This window comes from Ambystoma mexicanum, chromosome 3p (genome assembly GCF_040938575.1).
Source record: "Ambystoma mexicanum isolate Mex_15411 chromosome 3p, UKY_AmexF1_1, whole genome shotgun sequence".
Taxonomy (NCBI): Eukaryota; Metazoa; Chordata; class Amphibia; order Caudata; family Ambystomatidae; genus Ambystoma; species Ambystoma mexicanum.
This window is the reverse complement of record NC_090925.1, coordinates 465,204,551-465,230,800: the sequence shown is the minus strand read 5'-3', so window position 1 is coordinate 465,230,800 and position 26,250 is coordinate 465,204,551. Positions and strand designations below refer to the sequence as shown.

General features: G+C 44.8%; 1 protein-coding gene across 1 annotated transcript in view; it reads right to left on the bottom strand.

Moving 5' to 3' along the window:
* Positions 1 to 26,250, bottom strand: part of CYP24A1 (cytochrome P450 family 24 subfamily A member 1) — an 86,437-nt gene that overhangs the window by 14,800 nt on the left and 45,387 nt on the right. Inside the window, exons 8-11 of the mRNA XM_069651131.1 lie at positions 22,276 to 22,442; positions 21,932 to 22,010; positions 16,509 to 16,706; positions 4,263 to 4,374 (exon numbers count right to left, since the gene is read on the bottom strand). Coding sequence (XP_069507232.1) covers positions 4,263 to 4,374; positions 16,509 to 16,706; positions 21,932 to 22,010; positions 22,276 to 22,442 — 556 coding nt within the window. The remainder of the gene's footprint in view (positions 1 to 4,262; positions 4,375 to 16,508; positions 16,707 to 21,931; positions 22,011 to 22,275; positions 22,443 to 26,250) is intronic.

The window sequence follows — 26,250 nt, the reverse complement described above, 5'->3', positions numbered from 1 at the left end:
CGCACATTGCAGTTTCCCACCTTACCGTTATACAAGCTTTGCATTTGCAAAGTCTCTGGAGTGCCTTGTGCACACTTTTTAATTTGCCACAATGGCCCGCTAACGGTGGACTGCACTGCACGGTTGCAATGTTACATGCCTGGGTGTGTATGCATTTTGGGAAATGTCAACTCTGCCTGCTCTAGTTGGCCCTCTCATAGCCTTCCATCTGTGCGGTTTGTGGCAGTGCCCTTCTAGTCCTGAAATGCTGGCCCAGCTTGAACTCTTCATTAAAACACACTACCATCCATGAACATTTAGAAGGCAGGAAAACGAGTAATTTTCTTAGATGAAATAGGATAATCAATCGAAAAGAGAGATCTGACAGCTATGCACGTATGCAAACGGTCTGGGAGACCCTCTACCGAGAACGAACACGGCCAAAAAACTTTCTCTATGGGGAGGTGCCCACAGGGAGGGCCTGCAACCACATTTGAGCTCACCCCACGTTTCACAGAGGAGAAATATTAATTTGCATTGCAGTTTGGTCCCACCCACCTCCGCCGATTGCCACTTTCTACTTCCATGCAAGGCAATGTCCCATTTTGAATACTTATGCGGTGAGGCTAAATTTGAAGGGGTAGCGCTGCAGGCTGGACAGTGTTGCCAAGCCTTTGTGTGCCCTCATGCAAATATCATCCATTCACACACTCCAGCAGGACAAATATGTAGGCACAATCATCGAGTATAACGCTCAAGATGTTGATTGTCTTTGAAATATGTAGTGTTATTTTCGCGATAATATCCATTTAGCTAAGTACCGGTCAGCGTGCCTCAAATTTTCAATATTGGTGCAAGGCCATGGGGGTCACGCCTTGTTATGGTCCAAAAGGTAATAGGAGATTAAATCATAGTTAGAATTAATTTTCCAGGGTTTGTGGCATTTATTTATTCAACATTTCTGTCTGTAGTTATCCATATTTCTGTTTTTGGAATTTGATCTACATTTGGAAAATAAGTTGCAACAGCGCTTTTCTGCATTTATTCAAATGCAAAATGTAGCACTTTGATGCATGTAATGGGCAGTCCGTGCTGCGGAGTTCTTGCGCATCACGCCAAGAGGCGTTCTGGATGAAAAACAAACAGCTGATCCTTCTGCTGGCGTGAAAAACATCTCTGCAGCCCTTCAAACAGGTTTAAAGGGAACTAAACCACTTTTTATTTACCCAACTTTGTGTTAGCTCGCACAGCCATTTGCCAGGCAAGCAGACTGACAACCCGAAGAGCTAAAGCAAGTCATACGTTTTCTATTTTATACAAATTAATACAGAAAATAACACATTTCCGTCTGTGTTTATGTATAAGAATATCAGTAAAATCGAAAAACTGGGAGCCCTAATTATGCATCTTTTTTCGTGTTTGGGCTGCTACAATATTTCCCTTTTGGTCGCATTATAAACACCTGATTCGATGAACGAATGGGGCGTAATTAGCGATCTCGGATTGATAAAAAAAACTGCCACCATTTGGACGACTGACCTGTAAAAAAAATGATCTGTGTGGCTTGGTCAATATTCCCCTGGCACTGTGATGTGTCATTCTAGCCAAGGCGTGACATTTACCCTAGGAATATTACTGGAGTAATACTGAATAAGAACACTACAAAACAAATAAGAGCCCCAAAACATAATCTTTTAACCTACAAGAATGTATTAACCAATATCGATTTCCAGAATATGTTGAAAAAATGGATGGAGTTAACCCTAGGCAGAGTACACTCATTGCTCTATCAAGTCAAGCACCCTTTTTTCTTGGAAACTAAACTCATTCACACTGAATGCTTCACAACATAGTCACTCGTAATGTTAAGAGAACATTTTCCCTTGCAGAATAGAATGCCTGCCTCCAGGATACAATGCATTACTCACAAGTGAACAAGTTCATCTTTAAATACTGCCGTCATTGAATTATTTCTGAAACTGCACTTAGCTTTTGACTCATTACAGAAGTAACTTTACAAAATGGCTCCCATTCATTCTGGCTCATTTCAGGGAAAAGGAAAAAAGAGAAGCAAGTAATTAAGCAATGATACCCGATCCCGTGGGCTGGATCGGGTGGTAACAGCACGGGGCCCAAGCTAAAGGTCTGCGCACAGCATGGGCCTTAACTATGGGCCCTGGTGCCGTTATCACCAGATCCAGCCTGCAGATAGGTATCATTGCTATTAGCACCCCTGTTTTGCAATCCACAAACAGTGCTGACAGCAATGTATTTTGTATGAATGGATGGGACGCCTCGTGGTGTCTCGTTCATTCATACAAAATACTTAAGCAAGATGGCCACCACAGAGCTGGAAGACGGGGCTCCAAGCGGAGCCTCCTTCCATTTTAATAGCAGCCAGGGAGGCTGGAGCGGCAGCGGAGGTGAAGCCACTGGCAAAAACAATAAGGTGAGTGGGGTATAGGGGTGGGGAGGGGCGGTAACGGTGACCGAGAGAAGTAGAGATTGTGGGGAAGATGGCAGGGCAGAGGAGAAGCCATCAGGTTGCTTGGAACACGGGCTTGTAGTGGTAGATTTAGCCTGTGATCCAAGTAACCTGATTGGCTGGCTCCCCCATCCCGGCTGCTAATTTGAAATGATGTCATTTTTGGTTTAGGCATATTTGGTGGCGCTAGCACCACCTAATGCCAAAACATTTGTACTGTAAAAGAGAAAGGGGAGTTTGGGAGCAGTCTCGCGTTGGCATGGCAACTGGCCGACGCTTAAGGATGAAATGGCTGAAGCACTAGCTGGGTCTTCACTTTTTTCCAGGAGGGCTGTGGTTCCTTCATTTTATACTGTGCTTTAATGAGTTCCTATCTGTTCTATTGTAATTGTACATCTGTGTACCCGGGGCCAGCGATGGCTCTCGACACCCCTACTCGCTATTAGGGACAAAAACCCAAGTGCACTACCCTAGCACTGAGGATCACTCAAAGATTGCCTCCATGCCACAAATGTGCAACTATCCCTTTAGGAAAACCTCTCCCGAGCACAGCCTGCAGTGTCACATTGCGAGTAGGCCCAGTGAATGTGTGTCGTAAAATGGTGCTTATTGGTACATTTGCTGAAAGCTCACCAGATTCGAACTTTGGGAGCCTAAGGAACGTTTTAAGTATGAATATGTATGCAGTCAGCTGCACAAGAGACTAGCCCCTTATATTCTGATATATGTATGAACATGGAAAGAGCGAGGGTGGTGCAGCGCAGTGGGAGGGGTTTCATTCTTGATAAAGAGAAATACAGGCACCTATGTATAGGCAACTATATCCAGTAGATCCACTGTGCCCGTCTTGCCATGTGTGCAATGTTTTGCCCTTCCACTGCCAGCTATCTCACAGCTTTCTGAGCCCAGAGCCCCATCCCTTTAGCTGCAAGAGCCAGGCAGATGTCGTCGCTCTCACCAGCAGCAGCAGGACAACACTCCCAGCCATTGAGCTAAGTGAACGCAGACCAGTGTCAAGCGACATCACAAAACTATAATAAACATTCGGGAAATATGAGGTGCAAGTCATGTTTTATACAAGACGAGATGTACTTTATTTCTGGTCGAGCTACTGCCATTGATGGCAGTACGGTGTGGATATTGCTGGGCCACCTTCCCAGTGTTATGAAAAGTATTTATTGACTTGAATACACACAGCCGGTTTATAAAATAGCAACGTATCTACTTTGTTATGCTTATTCCCTTGCAACTCTTAGTTTTGTCATGCCATGTGCATTCTGCAAACAGAAATAGAAATCTTTAGCACATGGGTCTGCAACCTGATATATTAGACTACAACTCCCATCAGCCTTAGCCAGTATAGTTAACAGTCAGAACTCAGGATGGTTGTAGTCCAAAACATCTGGAGAGACACAGGTTGCTCTACCACCAAACTACCGCAACTCTCTTTATCCCCACCTAGGCTGCCCCCACTCTATCACCACTCGAAAAGCATTGTGGTGATGAAGCCTGTTATTACACGCCTCTCCCCCTCGCGTGAGCTCAGGCCCCGCTGATCGTCGGCAGAGCACGACGATCTCCCTGTACTTCAAATGGTCACTGCCTGTGCAGAAGGCAAGATATTGCGGATTTGAAAGGACACGGACTAGCCCTATAAAAAATAAAAACATCGAGAAGAAACATACACATGGCCGTACTTGAAATGGAAGGGTGTATGTCCCTTATGTATGTTATGCTTCCGTTCCAAATATCTTTCCAAAGGGCACAGTTGTTCTTACATAAAATGTAATGTTCTTACCTTCACGCTTATGAAAAGCAACAGGGAGTTCTCTGCCAGGCAGCAGGGTTCCGGAATGGATAGTTTCCACGGGCTCATCATCCGTTGCCACTATTCTATATTTTCGGACAAGCTGCAAAACAAGGTTTTTATATGAAAGAAATGCAAATAAAAACATTATGTATGCACATTTCCCACTTCAGCCACTGTTGACAACATTTGATGTGTGGTATGCATCACTCCATTGCACTCCACACTAGTACTATTAAAGTATAATATGTTTTCCTGCGGCTGAATGCATTGCCCGCCTCCTATCGTAAAACAATAAAGCACAATACCAAACTAACACCGAATAATACTGCAATCCTGTGGCGCTAAGTGCCACGTTATTGCGACATCTTTTAATTTATTTTATATGTATTCATATCGTGCGAACGACATGCAGGCATTAATAGCACATTTTGGCTTCAAATCATCAGACTGAGACGAGACATGTAGGGTTATTAAGAATTTTAATCTAAGCAGAATAGGAGGGTTTTAACTACTTCTTGCAGCGTGTTAAACCGGGGACGATTTTCAAACATTCAGACGATAGTTCCATAACTTTTCTCCCTCCACGGATTAGCTCGTAGCTACTGGTGATGAGAGTTTGAATTTTGGTACTTATATGAAAAACATATTATTATTTGTTTTTTACTTATTTATTTTATATACATGAGGCACAATGCTCTTTTGATCACAAAAGAACATACAATAGATAAGAAACTAGATCTGACGAGAAGCAGTGAGCTTCTTACAATGGGGTGAGTTTGAGGGACATTCGGACCAGGTTGGGGGGTGAGTAAATGGAATAGTCACCGGGGACAATACATAAGTGAACATACATAGATTAAGGACAAACAGCATTGGACATTTTTAAGTGCAGGTAGGCGATACGGCCAACTATGCTCGGGACGGGACCATGATGGAAGTGCCATAATGGAGGCAGAGGAAGTGAGAGGCAGGATAGAGGTGAAGGAAAAATGTTAGCTAGCAGGCAGACGAGCGGTAGGTTAAGTGAGTAACTCAGTGGCGAGAAGGTAGACTTTTAGTTTGGTTTTGAACAAATCTGTGTGGACTGTTTCTCAGATGTACAGGGGAAAGAAAATTCCATGCAATTAGAGCAAGAAGAGAGAAAGAGCGAAGCGAGAGGAAGCACACGGAGGGCGAGGAGCCACAAGGGTAGTCGAGGAGGCAGATTACAAGAAGGCTTGTAGAGTTGGATAGAGGATACATACAGTGGTGCCTTAATGTGGATAGATTTGTGAACCAGGAGAAGAAATTAAAATCTGGCCCTGTTTTGCATCATCAGCCATCCAGCCTGGTGATGGTATGAGGAAGTATGTGTAAAGTGAGGGAGTTCAAAGAGAGTCCTGGTAGTGAAGTTAATGATCTTGTTGAGAGGACGGAAAGCATAGTTGTGGACACCAAAGAGGATGCTGGCATAGTAGTCAAGTTCAGAAAAGACAAGAGTGGTTAAGAGATGCTTGGCGGTGTTGAAGGAAAGGAGGTGCCTGATTTGCCTAATATTTAGAAGGTTGAGGCGAGCTGCTGTTCCAGTTTTGGAGATGAAAGTAAAGAAGGTGTGAGAAGGGTCACAGATGACGGCGAGGTTTCTAGAAGAGTAGGGGAGAGTGTCAGGTGGGAACTGCAGAGGAAGAGGTGAGAGAAAGCTTTTGGCAAGGCAGAAGAGTACCTCTGTTTTGGTAGAGTTTTATATCAGAGTGCAAAGCCATCAATATTTAATGGCAGAGAGACAGTTGAACATTTTGATAGATATCAGAGGAGAGTTCAGGAAAAGAGAAGATTTGGGTGCTGTCCGTGAAGAGTTGGTACACGAACCCAAAGGAGGAGATTAGATGACTGCAATTAGATCACTGCAAGGTTCCAACAGGTTATTAGGTCTGGCTCGCTTAGGGAGCCCTGGATGAGGCGATGCACTATAGTAACCACTTTAAATTGACTCGCTCTTGAATAGGAAGGCAATGACGGTGACAGAAAATAGGCGTGATGCGAGTGCCAAAAGATGGCAGAGTGACATTTGTACTCACATGGCACAAGTATAGAACGTTTCCAAAATTCAATGTACCCAAACAAATACTCCAGCAATAATGCTGAGGTGCTTTTCTCTGAGGAACAGGTGTATGTGTTTAAACATATGAATGTAGTAGCTGGTGCTGCTAATTAAAGCATTCACTCAGTAGAGATTTAAAGATGATAATCAAAGATCATGCCCTGAGGTTTGTACGTGAAAGAAAATGGGGCATGTATCTTTACACCTTCTCTTAGGTAGCATACGTTTGTCTTTCAGTGGTGAAAGAGAAGAGTAAAGTGTGGGAAAAGGGCAGTTTGGTGACAATTTAAGCTTTATAAGAGGCAGATTACTTGCACCATTGGCTTTACAGAATATTTCTTTAGAGCACAAGTGCACACATATGACATTCAACCCTTGAACTCCTGATCTAATGCCAGCCTGTCCTTGCAGAGGAGAAAACTACTGGGACCCTTATAAAGGATGTGAGGGGTCAACAATGAGAGGCACACACAAAGTTGAAGTATTCTCAATATTTGCCATGTTTTATTAAAATAAAAAGGGTTTGGAAAAAGGTTTGCCTTGCCCGAAAACAAAACCAAAATAAAATTGACTTTGGGCTGCAGTAATGAAGGGTACCGGTCCGGGACCGGCACCGTTCATTACGGGATGCCTGATTACGAGGTCCCCTAGCGGGACCCGGAACAGACGTCTGGTAAAACCAGACGTCCTTTCCGGGTCCCGCGAGGGGACTAAGGAGCTAATAAAGGGCCTGTTATTAACGGGGCTGTTATTAGCTCCATCCCCATTCCCATTTAGCCCTATGGGGGCTCAAATGGGAATGGGGAATGGTTTTGTGCATGAGGAATTACCGGGTTCTCCAAGGTCGGAATGACCCAGTAATTCCTCCCTCACAGAACCCGCTACTGGAACCCGGTATGGAGGCAGCCATGCCCTTATTTAGGGCATGGCTGCCTCCATACTCGTAATGAGGCCCTTTGTGTCCAAATGCATTTATCCCTCACACTAACATAGAAAAGAAAAAAAGTATAATACAGTTTCTGTCATGACTTCAATCAAGTTAGGCAAAACATTGTTTTCTAGGTTTGGTTTACCTGCCCCCGAACTCTTTCAGGAAAGGAAATTTGAAAATATTCTGTTTCACCAAAGTTCTTAAAGATGATGAAAATGTCTTTCCCCTGGCTATTTTCCTTAAGGTGCCAAAGGAAAATGTTCCTTTTGCAATAAGGATTGAATTATATTAAAAAACAGTCTTTTGTAGTAATCAGGGTGGTCAAAGCAAACATTTTCATTTTCACCAAGGACTTGCTATAACAAAGCTCTTTCCCAACAAACTTAGGATTTCCTGTTTTATTCCCTTGCCAGAAACTCCTTCAGCTGAAATGTTCAATTTCAACCAAGACTCAATAGAACAAAACGTCTTGTCCTCCCTTTGGTTCACATAGATCCCCTGGTCTACTCTCCTGCCAGGTATCTTTTCCCAAAGAAGGTTCAACAATAAAGTTTGGATATCCTGGTTTACTCGCCTGCCTGAAATATCCTCCTTTTTATTCCTACAGATCTCTGGTGTACTCTTCTGCCAGGTATCTTTTCTCAAAAAGTTCCCAGTACCCAGTATCTGATACTTTAACAGGTCTCTTCACAACATTCAGATTTCTTTTAAAGATTCTCACAATTGTATTTTTACAGAGACACAACCTTGTTGACATCAGTAATCACTTGTATCACAATATAAGGATTTGCATAAGCTCCCTCTGTCAACCTCTTTAGCAGTGTCACTTGACTCTTGGCAATGTATGTTATCTGTAAGCATTCTGTACCTTCTGTAACCAGCAAGTATTTCTGTAACAGCGCCACGATGTCCAAGGGCTGCTGTGCGCTTTATAAATGCTAATAAATAAATACAAATAAATAAATAAATAAATGTTTGTTCGAGCTTTCCCCCAACTGACATCTCATGTCAGCAGAATTGCAACATGCCTGCCCTCTTATTCTCTCTTTAACTCTATTTTGTCGGTATTCAAAACTTCTACTTTCTTGTCCACGCACCTGTCGGAACGCCCCGGGGTCACCACTAGCAACTGGCATAGTCACCAGTTTCTCTGGGCGTCTCCGACTCATGGCTTGCAGAAATGGCAGAGTTCTATTATGGGTACGACATCCGTAACTTGGCCAACTGACTTCCAGGTTCTCTGCTAATTTTTGCGATACGTTGCCGATACGGGTACTGCTTTCCATCGAGGCAGCACTGTTGACAACCCTGTCTGTATTTGCCGACGCCTCTGCAGTCCTTCTCTGGAGCCCTATACCCACCATTGGATCGTATGCCACTCTGGTACTTTGGGGTGATTGAAGGCAATCAGAGAGCTCCTCCCATCTGCAGTCTGGTGCACTGCTGCCCATCTGCCTCTCTCTGCAGCTCTGCTTTATGCTGTGCTCACTCTGCAGCCTGGCATTCCTGTTGCTTAAAGGGACACCACTAGACTGCACTTTACTATTGGCCATATTGTTCATCCTCATTAATTCTTCACTCCTCTTCTTCGTCCCAGTACTTAGAGTCTTCTGGGAATTGGATTTCCCTAGCATTTTAAGTTATGTTGTTGCACATTTGTATCTATATAACAGGCATCATTATCAGTAGATGTTAAAGAATTTTTAGGGGGGTTGTATATGAGTGAAGAATACAGACAATTCTGCTTAAAAGGTAAAACAGAAGTGGATTCCAAGACTTCATAGATAAAGGGTTCTGGATAATGGCAGCAGGCCATCAGAAACTTTGGAATTCAAGTTTCCTTTTTACTGGTATGAGAAGAGTACTGTATTTCCCTTGTCGAAGTCACCACCTTCCCCTGACAGCCATCTCCTCCCTTGTGATCCACCCTCAGAATACCACCCCCAGGTTCAGGATCAGGTAGCGGCTACCCTCTGACCCCCAGCCTTCAAATCTCTGAAGAGGCAGTCCATACTCACAGGAGCTCTTGCAATGCAGCCCTTTGCAGGGGCAAGGAGATCAGCCGAGATAGGTGTGACAAATCAGAGGATGTCCTCCCTTCTCGCCTAGGGGGGGAGACCTTTCATATGGGGCCAGTGCTGTGCAGCTACAGTACAATAGTACCCCTGGGGGTGGTGCACCGAGGGAGGATGATATGGGGAAGGACACCCCCTATGGGAATGGGGATGACCAGAAAACTCTGTATTATCCCACTTTACCATATTCAACCCCCTCTCCAACTCTAAATCATAATAATAATAATAATAAGAACAATTTCGCATTTATATAGCGCTACAAACCCTCAGGTATCTGAGCTCTGCTTATTATTACCCACGGTGTATGATGATCATTTATCGACCTTGGAAGGATGAAAGGCTGAGTTTGGCCCTTCCGGGATTCAAACCTGCGACAACAGGCTCTGCACAGATATCAAAGTGAGCGCTCTACTCGCTCTGCTATTGTACCGGCTCATTCTACCCCCACCCTGGATAGAGCCGATATATTTTGTTGTCAGGTCAGGTAATCTAACCAACATGACAACACTAAAAACCCAGAAAGTACAAAATATTGCATGTAGATTTAAGGCTGGTACTGTGAGGGAGAATATGGCCGTAAGTTTAAAGATCACTGGTAAGAAGCAGAATGAGCGGTCTAGTTTCCAAAGGCCAGTGATTGGCCCAAAGCAATACCTCAATCCCATGTGGGAGTTCGAAGGCAGTTCAAGATCAAGCTCAGACCAAAGCGGAGAAGAGACGCGAGAGGGAGAGAGCTGTCCCCCGAAGAGAATTATCGGGAGCAGTGCAGGGAAGCAGCTGGCCCGGGCCGTTGAAAAGAGATAACGCAAGTGTGGTCCATCAAGAGACGACTACTCAGGTTGTTGCCAGGGGAATTCGCAAGAAGGAAGGCGCAGCCAGAGAAAGGCATCAGACTGCAGAGGCGCTGCAGACCCTGCTAGATGCCCAAAGGCTAGCGGAACCACCTAAAGAGACACAGCTGCCCGGGAACCTCCAAGAGGGTCTGGGCCCCTAAAGCAAATGAGACAGTTGTATACTTGGCATATGGGAAACCAAGGTTGAAAGAGAAGAGAGCCTGTGACCCTGTGAGAGGAAAAAAGACAGCCCATAGGAGAACCCTTGCTTGGCAGGAGAGTTAACCAAGCTGTATAAAGAAGTGTTAGTCTGGGACCCACACCCACACAAGAGAGTCAAGAACCCTAGGACTGATAAAAGTAATCCGATGATTGCTATCAGAGCATGCCAAGCTGGTAGGATCCAAGAACTGTGAAGCTAAGAAACAGTTCCTCATGAATTATCCAGTGATTTAAGTTCAGAAGAAGTCTAGGGGAAAGGAGCACCATCCTATCTTTGGAGTCTTGTATTTTGGAACATCTTTTGGCATCACTTTTATTACCAGAGAAACTGGAAACTTTTCTGTTGGTTTGAAACACAACAAACACTTTTTACGTTGGGAATCCTTGCACAGTTATCTTTGATTATTAGTGCTAGGGACAGGAGTATGTTTTGGGAAATTACAGAGACAGACTTTTTAGTTTCAGACTTCCTGACTATTACACTAGTTTCTTTGAGCCAGGGAAACCCTTCTTAGTTTTAGGGATAGAGAGGCATTTTTCCAACCCACTTTTTATTAATAAAATTCTATATCCAAAAATATGCCACCATAGTGTCCGAGCCATACTTCTGCATCCTTACAGTAGGATGACTGTCTTTTCTATTTAGATAATAGCGACAATGGTGTTTATTTTGTATTTATTTATTGAGCATTTCTTAGGTGCCTATACAACAAAATGGTGTTTCCAGGTACCACAAGACAAGTGGGGAGGGAACAAGTAATATTGGCAAAAAAACAGTAAGTATACAATCATGCTCCTATTAGCCCTTGTGACAATTCGGACGCGCAAGTGCAGTGATGAGTAGTGCAGGAGATAGGGGAGTGAAGGGAGGCGGGAGGGAGAAGGTATGGGCAAGTGATGGTCAGAGCCCAGGAGGAAAGTGCGAGGGGTCCCAGGGGGAGGCCGCTGGCTAAGTGCAAGGGCAGGGAAATCCCAAGGGTTGGGTGCACAACCGCAACATTATCAAGGTAACCTCTCTGACAGCAGGAACATTTTCATAAAATGTGGAAGCAAACAGTTAAAGTTCCAGGAAAACCTTTGCGCTTCACTGGTGCACTTGAACCAGTTTTTATTATCATTGACGTTTTACGTTTTTTTCTTTTCACAAACTTTGTGTGGTCAGATGTTCTAAAGCCTGTGACTTGCAGAAGGCTAGCGACAGAAAGTCCACTGATCAGTTATGCATCTCCTTCTGTAACCTTTCCTCTCATTAATTCTACTTTAGTCAGGTGGGTTAGGTGGCTTATTTCCCAGGCAGGTGCAAAAATATCCATGTTGAAGCCAAAATGATTTGTGAGGTCCTAACATACACAGCTTTTTAGTCTGAAGTCTGTCTGTACAACATTCTGAGGCCAGACGATTGGTCCAATGAGCAGGAGTTCCGCAGATTGCACTGTAAGTCCTTTGTGCAACCTCCACTGGCAGTCCTGATTCAGCTTTGAACATGCATAATAGGAATACTACAAGCTGTACCATATAATGTCGATTTTTCCAAGAAAATGTCAACGCAGAGTCTATATTCCATTAATGACATGAATGTATCCCACCAACAGTTTCCCATCCTCATGTTATCTACATTTCAACAGCAGAGTCTTTCAACTCTTCTCAGCTGGCTTTCTGAGAACTGTAGAGTGGTTTTTCGGTGTACAAATTGGATGTGGATGGTTTTGGTTTTCCTGGCATCCCTTCCAAGATTACCATCCGAATGGTGCATGGTTGCACAGAGAGTATATTCCAGTTGGGCCTAGGTGAAGGACTATCTGGGACCTGATTGGAAATACTAGTAGTAGTCTTTCTTTTCACTCTTTATTAGACTCCCGACTCTCCTTTGCAATTTGCCGGGAATAATCAATATGCACAAAGAAATTGTGTGTTATTCAAAAGACAATATTGTAGGCGATTTTCAAAGGTTTACATTTAAAATATGTGTGCACACATTGTGATGATAGGGTGAAATTTACACACGCAAAAAGCAGGGAGTGAACCTCCATTTTCAACTAATCTGCATAGGTAAATAGAGTGTGCCTGGAGCAAAGACCCTGGACAATGTTGGCATGCATATCCAGCTCTCGTCCCACTCCAAACGATTCAGGTTGAGGAAAATATATTAACAACGCGAAGAAATGAAGATTCACAAATGTAAGGGGCAGAGGGGTGTGCAATATGCGAAGTAGAGGTAGTGTGTGGTGCAAAGGCATTGGGGATCATGCATTTCAAGAAGGCCCAGATGTTGGGTGTGTGTCTGTGTTTGTTAATATAATATAGTTATGAAGCGACAAGAATGACCAATGTAACAGGCAACCCCCAGTCCCAAGACAGCAAACACTGAAGCACTGCTTGAGATTTAGTTTGGCACAGGCTGCGGTAAAAGCAGCAGCGCATCATGGCACCTAATCCTGAAGCGCTTTCTCATCCCCTTTCCCAGCCAAAGCATTAAATAAGGAGGCCTGCTAGATAAAACCCTTAGTTGCATCATGTTGCAGGCCTGCGAAATCAGAAAGGAATGTGATTGGCTGAACAACAAGTAGGGCTGCGCTCATCCCGATGGACAAACCCATGGGAGTCGGGGCAGAGGTCCTGAGCTGCCAAAACAACCCTTCCCAGATATAGGGCACCAGCACCCCCAGGAGAATGGTCATCCTATTTGAACTGCCAGAAGCCCACAAACGGAACTCCTAAATCCCTCACAACCTGGGTGATTAGTGTGGTCCTGGAGAGGCCCAGGTGAAGCTCCGAGGAGGGGAAGCTGTAAGGGGGAGCCCAGTGCTCTGTGCTGTCTTGTGATTTGTACTATGAGGTGCACGGGGCAATGCCAACAAATCCCGTCTTGCGACAGGGAGGCATGATGGGGGCGCCTGCATGTCTGGGATCACGAAATGCACTTCTTCATTCTAAAAGGCTAATTTGACCTTGAAAGTACCCACTGAGCTCATGTCAATGTCCCGATGTACATTATGTGATTCGGCCCATGGGGAGATTAACATTCTCAAGGGGCTGCCAATCATGTAAATAGACCTTAAGGAAATGGGGAAAATGACTATGTGCTGGAGGGTGGGAACAGATTGGGTATGGGCAATCGGCTGAGGTACTATAGAGGGCTAGTGATGTGGACATAGGGGGTAACCAATGAGGGTGGGGAACAAATATTTTATACTGCTTTCGTCACTAGTGACGACATTGTGTCATAACACTGTCACTGAGTCGTTCCTGCTCACTGTTTCACTCTTTGCAGAGCCATGGTGGTGGAGCAGACTTGGTTGCAGGTCCGGCAGTGGCCTCCTTTGTTACTTCAGAGCATTTGGCTCCTTCAAAATGGCAGATGCCTCGTCCACAGCTGCTGTATGAGCTTGCTTCAGCCCTTGGGCAGCCTGCTTTTCACCTGATTGGCGGATAGCTGCTTAAAGGATCCAATCAGCGAAGAGCCAGCAGGCGACGCCGGCCCCCGATGGAGGACCTCGAGAAGGATTACACCCTGCCGGTGCCTGTCTGGGTGCTGTTGGTGCAAGGGTGCCAGCCCTTTTGCCCACTTTGTTCCGGGTTCTCCATCGCTTCATCTACCTGATGTTTCCTGCTCTGGTTGCTCACTGTTTCGCTCACTCTTCATACCGTAAGGTAAGAAGGCTTCTCCCTCACTTTCCCTTTATCCTCCTCTAATCCCCTCGCTCCTCCTGCCTTCTTTCCACCCTTACCCTTCGCCTTCTACATCCCTTCTTTTGCTGCCCCCTCCCTCTGCTCCATTCTTTTTCTCACTTTTTCACTTCACTTCCCCCTGTTCCGCTTCTTCCTTGTCTCTCATAATGGTTCGTGTTTGCCCCCTCCCTGTCACACCCTCCCCCTTCTCACCTCACCTCTGTCGGGTGCAGCTTAGTCCTCGTTAGGTCCTGCGCTCCCGTCTCCCCTTGACTCATGGCCCGGCCTCCTGTCCTGCCTTCCACGCTCCACTTGACCCTGCGTTAGAAGCTCTCCCCTGTTACCCTACCCTCTCGCATCTTGCTACGCCCTCTCCTTACCTCCTCATTAATTGCCCTTGCCTGGTTTCTGTCTGCGGTTACCCTTAGTATTGGAGACCCATGTCTCTCCATTGCCTGCACCCCTTAGCCTTTTTCTACCTCTTCTAACTATATTTCACACTCCGGTGTACCCTAGCAACCCTTGCTGACTGTCTCTCCTAGCTTGCTCCCTTCTCTACCCTCCTTCTGTACTGCCCCTCTGCCATATCCTCCTGTTGACATTTAGCTGTATGAGCTGTGCACGTATTGGACATGCATGCATCCGCTGGTCTTGACTAATTTGATGTCTATGCTGTGCACTCTAATTTGACCTACCTGCACTCACTGTACTTGATTCTTGCATGCTTTGCTGTGCATTGAATTTTAACCTACCTGCATCCACCGTTCTTGACTTTTCGCAGTCTGTGCTATTGCTTTTTACATACTCCAGTCCATTATGCTAATGTGTATGCTTTGTTTCCTTTGTTTGACTTGAAGTGATATCTGACGTAGCCTTTGGCATCTCGGTGTTAGGCTTTCCATTTTTGCTTTACTTACTTCACCTGCATACCTGATGTAGCCCCTCATTCCATGAGGCGTGTCTTTTCCAGGCTGCAAGCACTCATACCGGATTGTCATAATTGCATGTCTGGTTTTCCTAAATGCAGTTTACCGAACTGTCCCAGCATTTGGTTACTTGTTACCCTCTTCCCCTCCTTCACTTCCCTCCTCCTCCGCTCCCTCCTCCTCCGCTCCTCTTTTTTTCATGTTCAGCACTTGCTCGTTCCAAATCGCCTCATAGCCTAGTCAGAACATTTTAGGTCTCTTCCCTCTACTCCCTTCCTGCAATTCCCCACCTCCCTTGCACGTAGCATCTGATGGCGGCAGCTGAATGTATGAGGTTAAACCTAACCTTATGGCGACCACGCTAGGCATATCATGGCATTATTGGGGGCAACATATATTGGCTTTGACAATGCATGCTGTACTTGCCACGCCATTGAGATCTCTTGAATGCAGTATTCTGAGGAGTCCGGCCACGGAGAAACGTGCCTCAGATCGATCCATCATGGTTGGAGAGTGTACCCTTTGGCTGACAAATGAGTGTGAAGCGAACACAGCCTTCACGACATGACATGTTTCACCTTTGCTTTGATTAACTAGTTTAAACATAGATGTTTTCCAATGCAAATGTGCAAACATCATAAAGGTGTAAATTGAATGTTGAGTGCATGTCATTGTTGGAAGTGGGCCAAAATTTGACTGGATTTGGAATCTGGCAAAAACGTTCTCCATGGACTCTAAATCAGGTCAAATCAAAAGTTCATACTCCTCCTCAACTGCCTTAATTCACTGAACTTCCAGTAATCCGCTGCTCCCAGTGCTCTGACACATTCTAAGATCAAAAGCGCTTGGCTCTGGCTTGTCTTGCAAAGTTGTTTTTTTTAACTTAAGCACAATAAAGGGCGCTTTTTTTAACTTAAGCACAATGAAGTGAAATTAAAGTGAGATGGTGGCAAACCTTGCATAATTCGGAGAGGCTATTGTTTCATAAGAGGTGCAAAAGGTGGGCGATTACAAATTGTAGGCATGCAAAAAAAAAGCTGTGTGATACACAATGACAACAACCTGGTGCATTTTATTCCCTGTGTTCGTTTCAGTGGAGATTTATTTAGGCTCACATAACTTTGCTTGTTGTTAATTGTAGACCTTCATTTTTGATAGGGAAATGAATGCTAGACTCATACTTTGGGCGGATCATTGATTATGTGATTTGTTCACATTTCAAGACATCGCTGTGAAACCTAGTGCTATTCTAGTGTGGTGTTTTATTCCCAAGCCTCCTGCTTGTCGATGTGGACCCCTCCCTGTCCCCCTCACCCATGTAGAATCCCAAAGTGTTTTTACATTTCCATTAATTATATTCTTTTATGTGCCTTGTTAGTATTAGAGTGAAGTTTTACTCTATCGTAAAGAAAGTATTACATGACAGTTTGCTCTCTTGTGATTGGCCACGGGTCAAGGGAGATGGTGTGTCACTTCAGAGTAGTAAATTCATATTTACCCAACACAGCGTTAACTGCAGCTGGAGCTCCGCTAAACGCCGCCCGATACACATCCGTTTCCCAATGCCGAACGGCACATGCGCGAACGGGTTGATGGCGCTATTCTCCTGAAGCCAGCGCTCGGGTACAAACTGACTCCAGTCACTGAAGCACTCTTCATTGGACCCTAAGGCATGGTTGTTTATCGTCAGTACCGTCTGTGAAATTGAAACGCAATCAAGAACAGTTTATGAAAACTAAAAAAAACACTGCTATACACGGCGAGGTACAGACATGGTTAAACAGTGCTTAACAAACAGGACACAGCATGAAAGGAGCCGCTTTCATTTCTTAGGTGCCTTCCTTGGAATCAAGCGGGTTTCATTATGCAACTTCTTCCCCACATGACATTGTGCTCCTCAGTATCGCCTCCCTTCTCAAAATCCACAGAGTGTCTTTAGGGACTCCTCCCGCCCTGCTGCACTTGTTCCTCACTCTGTGGCCACTTGGTTACAATGACCAAATTAGTTCAACCAAATAGTTGACCATCTAATGATAGTATGAGAAACAACAGACCTCCTGCAACTGCACCTAGACCATTCAGGAGATTGCAGGTTAATGTTTGTCAGTAAATGTGTTTCGTTTGTAGGGTTAACATTAACCCCACAGACACTGGAAGCAAGAGGGATCAGCGGCACTTTTTAAGTTCAGAAATGTATTCCGTTGAGGGTGGGTGCTAATGACAAACCTCCTTACTGAAAGATACACCATTATTGCTCATGTTGGGCTATCTCAATGAACCTCACACCCTCCTTCCTGATTGCATCACCATCAATAATGGCATGAGCTCCAGGACAACACGGGACATAGGGGTGTAGCAAGGTTTACGGGTCATGTATGACCTCAGCCTCCTGGTGCACAATTCTATAAACACTTGTTTAAGAAAGCACTTATGGTCCGAACATGTTCAAATGTCAAGTGGTGCCTATTGCAGCAGTAAATACATTTTTGAGGCAATACTTTAGGGCTCCAAGCGACGAAGAAGCCAATAATGGCTCGCCAGCCTGAGCTTATAGAAGAAAGGCACGGATGACCATGGAGGGTGAGCCCAGGCAAGTCAGGTAGGGGGAGTGGGTGGCAAGGGGCTATGGGAAGGATGTGAAATTCCATGGGTCCAGAGGATGATAGTCTGGTCAAGTGGCTGAAAGTAAATAATGTTGAGCAGGAGAAGTACTGGCAGCTGGCATGGAACCAGGGCTCAAGCCGAGGGTACACGCAGCGGGGTGGAGTCCACCCACTTTATTCAGAGCGGGACTCGGTCCCCCCAGCTAAAATTAGAAACATTGAATGTCCTCCTTGAATTTCTGAATTGAAGCTGACCTCAGGGATCAAACCACAGTCGGGAAATTTGTAGGCCGCCACTCCACCACTAAACTATATAACTTGATGAAAAATAACAAACAACTAAAAGTGAAATTTCCTATTTCAGTACTGCAAAGTCCCAGGGAAAACCTTTGTATTGATTCTTGGAGTTTAAAACATGCACACCTTTTAAAGTTTTCAAAAACACTATTAGAAGAAAATATCCTCTCTTGGTTTTGTGTGTGTGTTGATTTCATGAAAGGCAAATGCCATTCGCCCTGTTCAATTTGGGTGGTTATACAAAGCCAATTTAATGAAATGGGCATATTTCACCTTGATATGCTAATTTCTGGCGATGTCACACCCCATTGCGTTTGTTGATGAGTCCCCCCGTTTCAATTTTTAGGACTTGACCACTGCATGGAACCCTTGCTTGAAACAGCTACTAAGAAACAGGTAACTCGTCAACTTATTGGCTGGGGAGTCTCTCAGAGGTGCTTATGGTCTACCTATGGTCTCTACTGCCTCAATATTGGCACTGTGGCCTATACCATGGCCCATACCATCTGGGTTTGTACATTCCTTCATCCATTTCAGAGTCGTACGTTCATCTTGAGAACCAGTGTAAATGTACAGAATTTATTGCAGACATTTTTTCTATATGAAATGTGCACAAATACAAACAAAAGAAGCTCCCAGGGTTTTACTTTCAGTCAACCTGTTAAGACTGGAGGAGGTATCTGTAGTTCTGCCCACTATATGGTAGAGTAAAGGCACAGAACAACCCCAGCAAGGCTCTCAAATTGGTAAAACGTGGCAAGCAGCCAGGCTTACGCTTTCAGGAGGTGATGCGGGCTGGTTCTTAAGTACAGTGATTCCCCAAAGCCACCACAAAGGAATGTCACACACTACGTTAGGTGATAACACAGCTTTTTATATAAAATAGGGTTTGCTACCAATATACATATAAAAAATAACAATTTGTACATGGAATACTTATTCAGAGAATGTTAAATATACAATCTAGGTGGTACTACACACTACCTAAATTCAGTAAGAACTGCACTAAATGCAGACAGTTTTAAATGGCAGGTGAATTCTTAAATAATGTGTAACCAGCATAGAATAGGAAAGAAAGGCAGGGTAGTTATGAACAATGGCAGAATGCTTTCTTTAGACTCGACAAGTAAATCTGAGTGAGGATCCCCCCACCTGGGCAACATGTAATAGAAAGGTTAGGGAGTAACTTATGTTGCCTTTTACAGCCCAGTCCAATATTGTTCAATAACTTTGAGCTTTCTTTTAAAAGGTTCTACCACCCCAAAGTAACTGGGAGGTCACAGGAGAACAGGATACAAGACGCATCTGGGATCCCTGGATGACTCCTGAGGCTAGAAGATGCGGTTCCTCATCACAGTACCTCTGGTGCCTTGGCAGGCGAAGTGGCAGAGTTTCTCAGCTTTACACAACAATTCCCTCTGAGGATGGACCCCCTTTCGAAGAAGGGGCCACTGGGATGCTGAGTCCAAGAATAAAAAGGAACCAAAGTCTTTTGGAATGGCAGCAGCATTTTGGCTCTTCGTGGTGTTCTCCTTTGGTCGACGATTTCTCAGACTGTAGAAGTCCTGTGAAGAAGAAACTTGCTGTGGTCTCCTTAAAGGCTTGGTGGGTGAGATAAGTAAGACCCCTGGGACCCTTCTGGCGGCGCGGGTGCATAGGTCACTTTTGGTGTCGGTTTCGGAATATTGCAGTTCACTGACTTTCGGTTCTTCGTTGCTGAACCTTTGGATGGCTTCTGGTGACCTGGACTCGACCCCTGGAGTGGACCGCAGACCCTCACCAAGTCTGGACCCTCAAGACGACTTTGATTGCTTCTGGTGGCAGGAAACCCACCAGCAGACCTCCCACGGCACCAAACGACTCTGGGCTCTCTCCAGAGGGGAAAAAGAGCTCAGTGGTGACAGCAAGGATGTCCTTTCAAATGTTTGTAGACAATTTGTAACTTTCGCAGCTCTGGGTGTCCAGCAGCACTATGCCAGGGTACCCCCTCTTTTGGGTGGTACACAGCACAGGCTTCCACGGGCCCCAAAACAGACCTCCAGACCCAGGCGACACCAATGGACTTCTCTGGCTCGAGATATCCGGCACTCCTCTTCTGGACTTCGAAGACCCCTACTTTGGATGGCAGGCACACAAGACTGGCTTCCAGGATACTTCGATGAAGAGTAGCAGCTTTGCATAATGGTCCCTCATAGCTCAGGGAAAGGTCTCCTTTTCAGGCCCTCTCTGGATCAGTCCTTGGGAGACACGACAGCTTTTGGATTCTTGAAGAAATGCAGCAGCGGACTTTTCTTCCAGCTGGCCTTCAAGGAGCAGCTTCTTCTTGCTAAGCTTCAACTTCAGCTACTGAACAAATTGGTAAGCGAGAGGACCCCACATATACACATCTGCCTCTCAATCACTCTACCTGAGCCAGGCTCAGTCAGCCAACCACACAGTAGGTTATTCATGCAGGCACACTGCAATTCAGGCTCAGGCATTCAGGCCATTCACTCCACCCAGACACCGATAACAAAAAGATATGGATTGGGGCAAGTACCCAGCCTTTCAGCACACTACACTGCATTCATGTCAGTTTCAGGCGGGGCTATCTCATTCATTGTGTCACACACACAGAAACCAAACACCGACAGTAGAGAATGGAAGTTCACTTAATACTTCATTCACACAGGCCCCACCCTTAGGGTGTACCCACAACACACAACACCTGGGAATGCTTCAGGTAATCTGACAGGAGGCAGCCCCAGAGCCATATATGGTATTTCCACCCAACAACCAGTCAGGGGCAAAGGGAACTACGGAGACATAAATGGTGTTTTCACCCAACAACCATTCAGGAGGAAGGGACAGAGTCCAGGCTTCCCAGGACTTTGGGAAACAAGGTACAAGTCAATAGAAACCAAGAGGCCACAGGGGCCATCTTGCCTCCTATCAGCAATCAATTAATTCCTTTGGCAGGGCCTGGGCATTCCACAGATGGAGGACACTTAGAACTACTGCCAAGTCAGCATGTAGCTGCCACCAGCCCATACCTTGCTCTGTGGGCAACACACAGGTGTCCTAAACACACATAAGGGGTACAAGGGTGTACCCCCACCCATGGGTGCCATAGGGGTATCCCATGGGTGATGTTCCTTTCACCAAAAGATAAGAATGAAGAGCTGCACTGCCAGAGGTCCAGGTGGGACTTCAGTGGCAGAAAACATGGTATGGTATTGTTTATTTAATATAGCACCTATACACCAGCAAGTGTTTCAAAGCGCTCAAGGAGGGTGGGAAACAAGGGGTAAAACAACAGTCGCTCAGTGCCCTTGAAATTCTGAGACGATAATAGTCTGCACATGCAGAGTGACATACAGAAAACACACATAGAGAAGTGTTAGGACAAGGACAAGAGGCCCTGTGCCTCCATAAGGCATTTCCAGCATCACACAACCCATTAATTGTTGACATACCATTAGCACTGAGCACCAGGGGAGATGCACAGACAAATCAGGTGGCATTGGAAGCAGACGGAATCCCAGAGTAATCATCTGTATTCTCACTGTGTCTTAAGCACTTTTGTTGTAACTAATTTGCATGCAGTGGTATATAGAGGGCTGCTGAACATTGAACATGAGACGAAAAGTATATGATTATGATTCATGGATTATTTGCACCAATAAAAACTGGATTTGTGCACCATTCTGCCCGCAAATCCATGTTTAACAAATGGTTATGAGTGGTCATAGTGTCATTATTGGTGGGTAGGAGAACATCAACAGCATTTATATCGCAACAGCATATTCTCTACTATGCATGAACTGAATAACACAATGTACTGCTTAACAAGCGGATAATGGCACAGGGGATGAAACTGCATGGTCACATATATAAATATATTTTTGGTCATATATAAATAAATATATTTTTTTAAACATTTCAGAGGAATTTACAACTTTCACTTTCATGTCGCATTTATAGTTCCATTCGCAGATGCTATAACTTTCCTAACTTGTAGAAATAAAGTTATTCTACTCACTCCTTTCGGCAGCAGGTACTCTCCAAGTCGTGTATCTTTATCAAGAGTACGAGTTGTAAATGGCACGGAGGGTGTAATCCTGAAAATAATTGAGAACGATTTTCCTGTTTGAAAGATTTTGGCCAATTTCTCATATTTAAACAATGATCTTGGGGGTATATTCTGAATTTCATTTGGTTTATCTTTTTTTCTTCAAACTTGGGGGTTTTTCTTTGGTTATTTTTGCTGTGTACCCATTACTGCTTCAATGACTGTGTCTACTTGCCCTTGGCGAGAAGGAGAGAACCACGTTGGATTCTGATATTATAAACAATGATAGATAACGAGAGGCGGTTATATGTTACCTCATTGATTCTTTCAGGCAGGCTTTGAGGTAAGGCATCCTTTTTAGGTCTTCGGCGCTGGGAATTTGATCCGGCGTCAAGAGGCTTTGGATTTCTTCCAGTAGCTTATCCTGCACGTGTGGATTACGAGAGATGTTGAATAGAGCCCAGAGTAAGCTGTTGGCAGTCTGGAAAAATAATCAATGTTCACTAAATAAGAGTGTTCACAAGTCCTCAACATCCAAACTGAAGGTTTGCTCTCATTATAGAACCACAATTAGAAAACCCAATTCAGGTACTACTGTGCCAGCCTCAAAATGAATCAACAATGTTCAGACATCTTTTATTGGGATGAAAACTCAATCACAGCCAGGAAAAGAGTACCTGAAGACATGTAGGAGAAATTCCTCTTGCACACAAACAAGACGTTGAATCGAACCCGTTTTCGGCTTTGCATCTCAATGAGGACGTTGAAGCCGATTCATGGAATATTTTGCACGGTTCAAAGTGACTTTGCACTGCGGACACAAACCCTGATTCATGGAACTGTGCAAAGTGTATTTTTGCAGTGCAAAGTTAGTACAAATGACCTTGCACTGCATAAATACACCCTGATTCATGGAACTGTGCAAAGTGTGTGTCGGCAGTGCAAAGTCACTTTTCAGCAGTGCAAGGTCACGTTGAACCATGCAAGAAATTCCATGAATCAGGCCCTTTGTTCTTTTTTTACAGTATTTGGTGAAACGTTGAAAATAATATTGTCATACAGAACATTGGGTAATACATCAACGATTTTAAATGAGAAAATAATTGGATTGATGACTATGAAACAAGAAATGCCTCCATGCTGCAGCTCCACCCCTACTCTGCTCAAATCAGTCCTGTCATCAAAACAGCTGATAGCATAGCCTGCTAGAACATAGCACTTGCCACTGTTTTACCAATACCTCTAGATTTCATCATTAAACAGTTCGCACAAAATAATCATAACATGGAGGTAAGAGTACTGAATACATTAGTATCAGTAGCCATTTGTGCAAATAGACTAGCCACATTTCTGGTGCGTTTTTTACACCCATCGATTACTAGAATTTGCAGACAAATTATTGGGTCAGACCAATGAGTTAAAATGTATATTTTCCAGCTCTTGGAATATGCTCGATGGGCCAGAGTATGGAGATCGGCCATGGGGTCCAATCACAGGCAGGAAGTAGGAAGTGCCAGAGAGAAAGTGTGAGTGGTCTAGCACTTACTCACAGAGTAACTGCAAAACAGGATAAAGAGAGGATGCTAGCACAGGAAGGGGGTCCAGGCTGGTTTGCTGCAGTCTGATAAACTAAGGATATCATGGGGAGTCAAACATAAACATCTTTTAGGGCTCGGAGAAGGGCAAAAGCGCTTAATGGGGTAGCAAGATTGTTTTGGGCAAAGTGCGCAAAGCAGTGTTAAACATCAGGGGTAACCATTTCAGGCTGAAATTTACAAAGCCAGGTATAAAGAAAAGTCATGTGTCACCGCATTTCCTACAGACACACAGCACACCGAAAATAGCCAATAGCTAGTGGCGAGTGCACATTTTGAGGACTTTTAAACATGTTTATATGTGTTTCTATTGCATAATGCTATATTTTCCAGGTGGGTGCAATGATGTCCATTGGGCTTGTTATTTACACTTGTAAACTACTAACTACTGTATTGGTCAGTATTTTCATACTATTTGTCAAGCAGACATGCAGTCCTGATTTTCTTTTGCATTCTGGGACATGCTATCCTGCATTCATAATGGAAATAGTAAAACTACAATGAACAGACAGCAAAGGATAAAAATAGGACTGGACGGTCTACGCCCGAGGGGCATGGGTCTACCGGAGAACTAGTTCACGCTCTGAAGTGCCAAAAAGCAGGTCAAGTTGTGTGGTGCCTCCAGCAACCAGGCCTGGGTCCCCTCCAGTCCCAAGGAGTTCACCAATGGCTGATGAGCCACAAAGAATACCAGACCCTTTAGACTGTACCAATGAGGTCTCAACAGGGGCTAACAAGCAAGGGCATCGGGATACACATGTGTCTGTAGTAGCACGGGGGGGGGTTGAGGGGGACTCACACAGGAATTGGTCGTAGATCCCTGTCCTCTTCAGTAGTGCCTCGTTGAGGGGATTTCAAAGAATGAGAGTTTGCCGGGGCATACAGAGACCAGCACAACTGATCAAGAACCAAACCTTCCAGAAGAACTCCAAAAGAGGCAGACTGTAATATGCGGAATGAAGATAGTTCCCTTTTGTGGGTTTCTAGCACACTGAGAGTATGTGTGCTGAGGCAAAGGTCAGCCTCCCGAGTTATCCTCATATCGCAACCCAGTCACACAGCTTATATGATAGGTACTATTATTGCTCAACTGAGAGGTAGCCATTTCAGAAAGGTGAAAGGCTGTGTAGGGTCTGATGACAAATGTATCTGTATCGTTTATGTTACTATGAGCTCACCAAAAGGATAGAATAGCATACTGAACGATCTTCACACGGTATCATGGTGTAGTCACAACTTGTCTAAAATGGTGGCAATAATAAATGGAAAAAATGTAAGCCAGAGTTGAATTCTGAGGGAGATTCTGAGGCCAAACTGCACAGCAAAGCCATGGTCTCTCGTGGAAAGAGGACAAAGAGTTGCAAATAGTTTGCAGACATATTTTCGGTTGGTGGGCAGTGGTCGAGGAATAAGAAATTGCTGACCTTAGCATGGGTGGCACCCTCCAAGAGCTTGGGAGGGATTAACCCCTTCACGTTGATGCAGAAGGCATCCCTCTGCTGGGACGTCCAGCACGTGGCTCAGATGGCGTGAGCCTGTCCAATTCCTTACTACGGAGAGTGATGTATTTACTTGCATTTAATCAATCATTAATGTGATGGCAGCAGTAGCAAACGTACAATTGAGGAGGGCAAAAACCTACCCAGGCAATCCCAGGCACTATCAACAAACCCCCCTGTGATGAAGCTAGAGGTTTAACTGCTGGGATCAGCTTTTAGGGGCCCCACGCCATACAAGATTAGCATCTTTGTGAAACTAAATACCCTCTGAACTGGGTTGAAAGGTGCCTCTAAGGGCCCAAAGGAACAGCTATTCAGTCTCCTAGGCTCAGACTAAGGAGTTAGAGGGGTGGGTGTGGGGGGGGGGCATCAACAGCACAATGAGTTTAACGGCCGCAGTCATTACAGCTTTCAAAACTGCCACCCAGCCCCCAGCCTCAAATTTTGAGGCTGGTTCTGCCCCTTGACCTTAGATGCTAGGTCTCTTGTTTTTAAGAGAGGCATTGGCATTTAAACACTGAAATGATGTGATTTCTGAAGAAAAAAAACAGTTTTTCTCTGTGTAATTCCAATTAACAATATGTGTAATCTAAATGTGGTAAAAGGATCTATAAAGCTGTTTATACAGGATGTACCAAATGCAGACCCTCCCAGCTTTTCTATTATGTTTCTTCTGTAATCTGAACCTCACGCACTACCCTTTTGTGTGGACAGCAACGTATTGTTGCAGATGGCTCGGCTACAATACATACTCCCTATGAAGACCTAAAGAACTCTGCTCCTCGTGGCGGTAAGGCCAAGCTATACAAGAAACACCACAAAAACCTCTTGCTGTGCTATTCCAGACTCCACCCTGTTATGATGTTTTATTGTAGTATTGTACTGTCCTGCTGGCCACCCATGTATGCTGTTAGAATGTTGGTGTCTGAAGTGATTGGCAGAAGAGAGGCAGGAGGAGGAGTAGTGTGATGTTGGATTTTGTGAGGCAGACGGGGAGGTGGGAGGAGTTGTGAGCTTAAATGGAGCTAAATAATAATTAGTGGGTACGGTGCACATCATCCTATAGGATGGGGAAGCGCCTGCGTGGGTCCGCCCACGCCTCCGATAATTAAGAAGAAGAAGAAGAAGAAGAAGTAGGAGACTGTGGGTGAGTGTTCCAAGAGTGTCAGTTGGCGTCTGAGCTGTGGTGTGTGAG